Source organism: Lepisosteus platostomus, unplaced genomic scaffold, assembly GCF_059453375.1.
Source record: "Lepisosteus platostomus isolate fLepPlt1 unplaced genomic scaffold, fLepPlt1.hap1 Scaffold_122_H1, whole genome shotgun sequence".
NCBI classification, from domain to species: domain Eukaryota; kingdom Metazoa; phylum Chordata; class Actinopteri; order Semionotiformes; family Lepisosteidae; genus Lepisosteus; species Lepisosteus platostomus.
In genome coordinates, this window is record NW_028291503.1 from 105,049 (window position 1) to 112,838 (window position 7,790).

The 7,790-nt window shown below is 40.3% G+C and overlaps 1 protein-coding gene across 3 annotated transcripts; it reads left to right on the forward strand.

The window, feature by feature from the left end:
- Positions 1-328: 328 nt before the first annotated feature.
- LOC148637359 (uncharacterized) lies at positions 329-5,810 on the forward strand. Of its 3 annotated transcripts, XM_088623438.1 has the most exons (4): positions 335-580; positions 3,939-3,990; positions 4,254-4,357; positions 4,533-5,810. In XM_088623438.1, the coding sequence occupies exon 4, from the start codon at positions 4,559-4,561 to the stop codon at positions 5,390-5,392; it is 834 nt and encodes a 277-aa protein (XP_088479564.1). In that variant the 5' UTR covers positions 335-580; positions 3,939-3,990; positions 4,254-4,357; positions 4,533-4,558; the 3' UTR covers positions 5,393-5,810. The 3 variants fall into 3 exon arrangements, with proteins under 3 accessions (XP_088479566.1, XP_088479564.1, XP_088479565.1); XM_088623439.1 differs by lacking the exon at positions 3,939-3,990 and having other exon boundaries at positions 336-580; XM_088623440.1 differs by lacking the exons at positions 3,939-3,990; positions 4,254-4,357 and having other exon boundaries at positions 329-580.
- Positions 5,811-7,790: the final 1,980 nt, after the last annotated feature.

Genomic DNA, 7,790 nt, shown 5'->3' on the forward strand with positions numbered 1-7,790 from the left:
GTATAAATGTCATCCAGCCATTTCTGGAAAGAAATGAGGGAAAATCCTCCTGTTTTTGGCTCTAACAAACGTTGCAGAAATAAGTACCTCACAGGATTATGATGGAAAACCATATACAGTAGATTCTTGTATAATTACTGTACATTCCAATCATTTGCTCATTCAGCAAGTCAGGTCCATACAAGAAGACCCGTAGGGTATAGTTCAGTGGATGTCTGAGGCCCCCAAAGTTACCAGATCATCCTAAAAAGAGCCCTGGAGTGAGGGAGACGCCTTGCCTCTGGAATCACAGCTGCGCTTATCGAAGATGAGCTGCAGCTGTGAGGGCACACTGAGCACCAACCCCCCCGAAGAGGAGGAGCAGCAGTTTACAGGCACTATCTGCTATTGGAGCAATCTTCATCTCTCTATCTGGCTGCACCATCTCTCTGCTTTAACACCCTCACAGCCACTCTCTGCCACTCTGGAAAAACACGAAGCAGCACCCTGATCTGAGATCTGTGCTTGGACCTCAGCCGATCATCACACTGCCGCTCTATCTGACAGCAGCTGCAGCGTAACAGTCTACAGCTGAAGAGAGGTCTGTTATATCTAACAATCCGTTTTTTTAATTCACTAGTTAGGGGGAACCATCCAGTTCTAGACAGTTTTGGGAAAAGAATAAAAAGACTGAACTTGTTAATCATGTAATGAAGAAGAATAAATTATAGCATGCTTATGCTTTGCCAAGGAGGAAATAGCCCAGTGTTGCATTAATGGACTATTTCAACCTGTAGTATCTCAGGGTCCGGCTGTTTATAAAACCTGAAAAATTCAAGTAGATTGAATTGATCAATCAATACAGGCACTTAGGTGGCTAAAAAGATATATAGGAACTACATTTTGTTACATCTAAACATCAGTGTATTAAGAATCACCTACTGTACCACATTTGGAGATAATGGGCTAAAACAGTCTTTTGACAGGAGCAGTCTGTGTAAAACATCATGTTTTGCCAATAGCAGGTGTCCATGGGAAAAGTATTACAACACATTTTGAAATGAAAATCACAAGTACTGTAGCTTATATGGTTCTTAAAAATGACTATAACGATTCCCAAAACAGAGGCATGGCTTTAGCTTGGTAAAGAAAATAGTGGTCGTGTGGCTTACACAAAGGACTGGCAGCTTGTCTGCTGGTGATGGTGTGTCTAACATGATACTGAGGTAAATAATCACAGAATAAAATGTCTATGGGCTACATACAACATCCTAGCTCAGTACTAGAGTTGTAGAAGCCAGAGAAAACATGGTGATTAGGTGATTAAAAACACTTTGGAAGTCCAACACTATGATGTTGAAAGGATGTACTGTATGTTGAATCCTATACAATGTTTAGCTCCAGCTGTAGTCGATATATAATCATTATGCCAGCTGTGTGGACCAGAAATCTTAAAGTCGGTGCCTTGAAGGCCTAGCTTTTTTCGTTCTTTTTTGAGTAATGAATTAAAGTGTCAATATTTTCTTAACAGTAGGCAGACACCAGGTAACTTGGATCCTGGTTAGAAATATTCCAATTATGCAGTTTAATTAAATGCCCGCTATGAACAGATGCAGCTGTTCCAAATGTGAGTCAAAACGTATTACTTCAGCTAGCTATAAGTGCGCTGTACTGCCCAGAGAGTCGATCAAAGGGTTTAATCATCTGTGGTGGGTCAAATGTTAGTAAAACAGTAGCTTAATTTAATCTGTTGTGCTACTTCTTTACATTTATTTAATATGGGATATTAATATAGAATGATATAACTAAGGGAACATTTAGGTAGCTAAAAAAGAAAAAACAAAAGTATGATGATTCTGAACATTATTAATATTAATTTTATTAATATAAATATACAGTATTTATATAGTTGGTTGTGGCACCTTAAAATAAGGTACACAATAGTATTCCACCTCCCTCATATACATTTTCTGCATCAAATTCTTTAATTTAGTCACGTGCAGTAGTTATTTAGCAAAATGTTTTGACATGCTGGTTCTAACACGAACACTTGCTCTCATTGTGATTCCAAAGGAAAATTAAACACTTGCTGTTGCTGTTGCAAAAGATTGCAGCAAATGGAAACAGCAATGCTTGTTTACCAAATGTAAATACTGTAGTAGAGAGTAAAGAAATCCAGTTAATGTTTGGGGGAGGGGCTAAATATAAAATAAATATAAATAATAATGATAAGATCATTAATGTTCAGGATTTTGTAATAAATCCAGTCATTTTTAATTATTCATGACATAATCTGTCTTACATGTTTAAAGTTACATTGTTAGACTTTATACTATCATTTATACTATAGTATTCTCAATAGACTCCTATTATTTTAAAGTCAAAATAAGAGCAAAAGACTAATTACTATGCTTTATGAATTAGTAATTTCTAATTACTTACTAAGGGAAGGCTAATTATATTCTATATCTAGTCAACTAGACTAAATTAAAAGTAGGTGAATAGAAAGTGATGTTTAGATGTTTTAGGCGACCTGACTAAGACCATGACTAAATCTTAAACTGGTGACTAAATTAACATAGCCTGGGTAAAACATGTGAAGGACTTTTTTTCTCCAAAAATATGACATTTCATCTCCTACAGGTGACTTTTCTTCTCCTACACTCCTACATACTCCTCTTGTACACAGCAGGCTTCATCAGATACATATGTGTCCAGCCCAGTAAGCAGCATAAACCCTTGCTGTTTAGAAAGGGGTCACTTTCCAAAACTATTTTGCATACAAACAGTTGTAGTTGCGGACATTTTCAATGAAATATGTCATGCACTTAGCTTAGTATAGTGCGACCCGCTGCATTTGATCATCTTTAGTCAACTCCAAATGAACAAAAGGTGGTGTATCTCAACAACAGGCCATGTGTTCACTGTACAGGATGTTATTGATTGACCTGCTTTTCAGAAATTCATTTAAAAGGGACACGTGAGTCAAAGATCGATATGCCAATTCTTGTCTGGCGGCCAAGTTGCTTTGTCGAATACAGACACTCCCAGCATTCTTTTTTTTTTGCCTGCTACAGCCCTGCGGTTACAGTTTTATGCTGGTTTCCCTGCTACCCCAAATATAAAATCCTGGCTGTGCCACTGCTGACAGCTGCTGAAATGGGCAATTAGGATGACAGGTTTCTGTGTGGATTTACACGATAAACACACCTTAGCAACATATTGATGGGAGGTAGGGATATGCTAAGATTCACGTTTTTTTAATAAATCACTTTTTTATATATTCATGGCATAATATGTCTTACATATTTTTAAGCTACATTGTTACTTAAGCATTAAAACAAAACCAATTATTTAATGCGTATGTAAACCTGATGAAAACACATCACATTCACAACAGACTATAAATAAATAATTTTGTATCTGGCTGAGGAAACATGGTGTCAGATGTTCTACAGTAACTCTATGCAGGTAATTACTGTTATGTATATTATTATTAATTTCATATTTAATATACCATGATATATATATATATAATGAATAAGATGTCAATACAGTATACATGTTAATGTATTTTATTATTAAGAATAGAGTCTCAATTATCCCCAAGGGCTATTTGTTAAAAATACATCTTGCACATTGGCTGTGAATTGAACTCAGACCTCCTACATGGCAGGTGAGAATTCCACCACTGGACCCTCAAGGCATCACTCTGTTGGGAGGGGCTAAACTAAAAACCACTACATTTCATTTTCCAAAGAAGCAAATGTCCCTGAAGTTCCTTGATATGACTGCATGGAAACTTACACAAATTTACTGAGAAAAGAAAACCCTTTCATGTTAGTTCAAAGCAGTTTAGTTCTGTTGTATCGGCTCCAATGCAACTCACAGCACACAAAGCACCCTTTCTTTGAAAGTCATTCGGGTTCCTTTTAGCCTCTTTTTTTATGTGCCTACAGACTAAGTCTGGAGCCGTGGTAGTTCTGACGGCATGGGCGGGTTCAGTCCCAGGTAGGGGCAAGCCATGCGGCTTTAATTCCTTCCAGACAGCTCCCAGGTCCACTCAAATGAGGGGTTAATCCTTCTGGGGGTAATAGGCCAGCAGGAGCGTGATGTTGACCACATCACCTCTACCTCCAGTGTCAGATAGTCAAGAAAAATGGTGGCCCTTGCCCCCCATTCCCCATGGGCCTTTATGGCCTGAAAAGGGGACCTACCTACTTACGTAAGTAGCCTATCAGTAGGGCTGGTCATAACTCTCTCATCCACTGCAGGTGAAGCCCTGTGAGTGAGATCCAATTCCCTACAGACCAAAGTTCCAGAAATTGGAGACGTCTTTCTGAGGAGAAGAAGAGACTTCTTTCTGTCTGCCCATCAGGTCAGCCACGATAAACAAAAAAACGACAACAACAATTTGGTCATTGTATAATAATGCAAAGGAACTAGTAATAGGTTTATTCCAGGCTGAAAAGAGAAGAGAGAAAACACAACATTTCGGCCATGGAGCCTTCTACAGGTGTATAATTATGTCCATGTTTTCTTTCTACTTTCAGTTCATGCACCTATTGAGCTTGTAAAGATGGGAAATGAACAGGGAACACCCGTATGTGACTGGGATAGTACTCCTGATGCCCTGTGGCCCAATTGGATGGCTGACATCTCTGACAGCAAGTCTGTGGCTGAGCTCTCAATTCCTGGGACACATAACACCATGGCTTTCTATGGAGGCGCCTTGGTTGAATGTCAGAGATGGCCTCTCTCTCAGCAATATAAGGCTGGCATACGATTTGTTGACATTCGATGTAGACATATTGAAAACAATCTCACCATCCACCATGATGTAGTTTATCAGCAAGCGGTTCTGGGGGATGTGTTTCGAGACACCATTGCGTTCCTGAAAGAAAACACAGGAGAAGTGATTCTCATGCGCATAAAAGAAGACCACGATGAAACATGCTGCACTCGCTCTTTTGACGAAACTCTGAAAAACAAAATTGAGGCGTATGGCGAATCACATTTCTGGGTGAAAAACCAAGTCCCAACCCTTGGTGAAGCACGGGGAAAGATAGTAATTATACAAAACTATCCCTGTGCTTCTGTTGGCATTAACTATTGGTCATTAGATATTGCAGATGATTACCATGTTCCAACAATTTTTCACACCCCACAGAAGTGGTCAGGAGTGAAGGACCACCTAGAAAAGGCAAGGTATGGCCATCGCACCCAGATCTTTCTGACCTTTGCTTCAGGGTCGAGTGGTGGGGCATACCCTAATGCAGTTGCTGATAGAGTCAATCCTGAGCTCTACTACTACTTGAATGGCTTTGGAGACCAAACGATTCGTTGGGGAATCATAGTCATGGACTTCCCAGCTTCAATACTTGTCCACAAGATAATTCAAAGCAATAAATAACTACTGGAACCAAGAAATGCATGATAGAGGGATCACTGCTGTCTGATACCCCTGTTTGGTTTCATGCTTTGCTCTAGATTTATAGACAATACAGTTGAAAATGCTGCAATACTGAAGTAAAGGCTTGTAAATCTGAGTTGAACTCTTAACAGCTGTCTGATTTAGTTCTGGCTATGTTAACATTGATAAAGTAAAAACGCACCCAATAACTACTTAATAATGGTTCTTATTAAGTGTTCTTAGTATTGGCATTACCTAACAATAGCAAGATTGCATCTGAAGAAAATATATCTTTTATTCTGAAACAGTGGTGTTCATACAAAATTGACCGTTCCTTCTGTATGTACTTTGTGTTTGTTAGAGCCATTTTATAGGTGTTGTTTTTGCAATTAAAGATTAAAGACAGCTGTTGCATTCATCTTTGTCACTTCACTTTATTGTGTGTTCTTGATTCGTGATTGTGGTGATCATACTGAAAAAGAAAGCATTAAGCAGGTGTCTTGATTCTTGCATATGCAAGGTGTATAATTACTAAACTAGGTGTTATCATTGTTTGTGACAATGCTGTATGAATGGTAATTACATGCATCATAATTACATACACTGACAATAATTAGCTCCTTGCCGCTGGTCTGTTAAGCGTACATGTATTTATCCAGAAGAAGTGTCAATGTAGTCATGGCCAGATGAGTTAAAATCATTGCTCTAACCTCTTAGGCTGCATCCTTGGAATTTCAGGAGATGTATCAAGACCCAAGATCACCCTTGACATTGGATCTCATCTTCCCTCATCTCTCAGTGATAGACTTATTTCTTTATGGAGCCTCTACATTTATTTACCAATTACATCTTTTCATACCTTTTCCCCAGGACACTCTTTCTCACCTGCTCTGACCACTGTTCTTCCTGTTCTCTCCTGTTGGCCTGTTATTGCCCTCTCTTTCCCACACACCTGAAGAACGTTTAATCACGTGTTCATCCAAATTGAAAAGTAAACTGTAAATTGAATGGCCAGCAGCCATATCACTCTGCAACTCACCCTTGGCAACCCACTGAAGCTAAGCAGGCATGAGCCTGGTCAGTACCTGGAAGGAAGACCTCCTGGGAAAAACAAAGGTTGCTGCTGGAAGAGGTGTTAGTGGGACCAGCAGGGGGCGCTCACCCTGCAGTCCGTGTGGGTCCTAATGCCCAGTACGGTGACGGGGACACTGTACTGTAAACAGGCGCTGTCCTTCGGATGAGATGTAAAACCGAGGTCCTGACTCTCTGTGGTCATTAAAAATCCCAGCGCGTTTCTCGAAAAGAGTAGGGGTGTAACCCCGGTGTCCTGGCCAAATTTCCCATTGGTCCTTACTAATCATGGCCTCCTAATAATCCCCATCTATGAACTGGCTTCATCACTCTGCTCTCCTCTCCACTGATAGCTGATGTGTGGGGAGCGTTCTGGTGCACTATGGCTGCTGTCGCATCATCCAGGTGGGGCTGCACATTGGTGGTGGTGGAGGGGGGTCCCCATTACCTGTAAAGCGCTTTGAGTGGAGTGTCCAGAAAAGTGCTATATAAGTCTAAGCAATTATTATTATTAATGGCTCAAGTGTAAACTCCTGAGTTCAGCTAGGAATGCTCAAGAACTTGCAGGTACAGAAAGTAGTCCTATTCCTGGGCCTCCTCTCCAGCAGGATGGATTAGAGATGCCCACAGGGATTTGGGCTTTATTGAAGATACCATTTTTGGATGGAGCCTGGGCCTGGTTGAAAACATAACCAGCAACTGGCTTTATTCCCCAGGAAAATAAAATAGACTGAAACTGGCTTTTGTTTTAATATTGTCTAATGGAATTTTATGCAAAGCTCTGTGTTGTTGCTTGCTCTACAGTTTTTCAAGTTCAACACTTCTATTATCGTAACACCTATTGGCATCGGGTCTGGTTTGGTCAGCTCATGCAAGCAAAAGACATCAGTACAATATACAACACAAAACCAATAATAATATCCCCACATCACATACTACCCTAACACAGTCCAGTAATGTATTTATTTAATCTACATTCTATAACTGCGTTCACACACCTCACAGCCTCCGGGCAGGTGCTGCTACAGAAGCTCCTTATCTTAACAGACCTAAGTGTTTAGAGAGAGAGAGAGGAGGAGAGTGAACAGAGGCTGGGCAGGGTAGGAGCAGTTGGTGCGGATCTTTAGAGCTTTGTGTTTCAGTCTAGAGATATAGAGTGAATCCACAGAGGGAAGGTGAGTTTTAGAGACGATATACACTGCCCTCTCTAGCTGTTCTGTTTACTCTCCCTGTATACAATGGAGAAAGGACTGAGCAGCACTGGTGCCCTGGGTGAGAGGCTGAGAGATGGCATCCTTCAGTTTCACCACTGCTTCCTGTCAGCGAG

Excerpts from the sequence above, each read along its gene's own strand:
- LOC148637359 (XM_088623440.1), top strand. The coding sequence starts at position 4,559 with ATGGGAAATGAACAGGGAACACCCGTATGTGACTGGGATAGTACTCCT.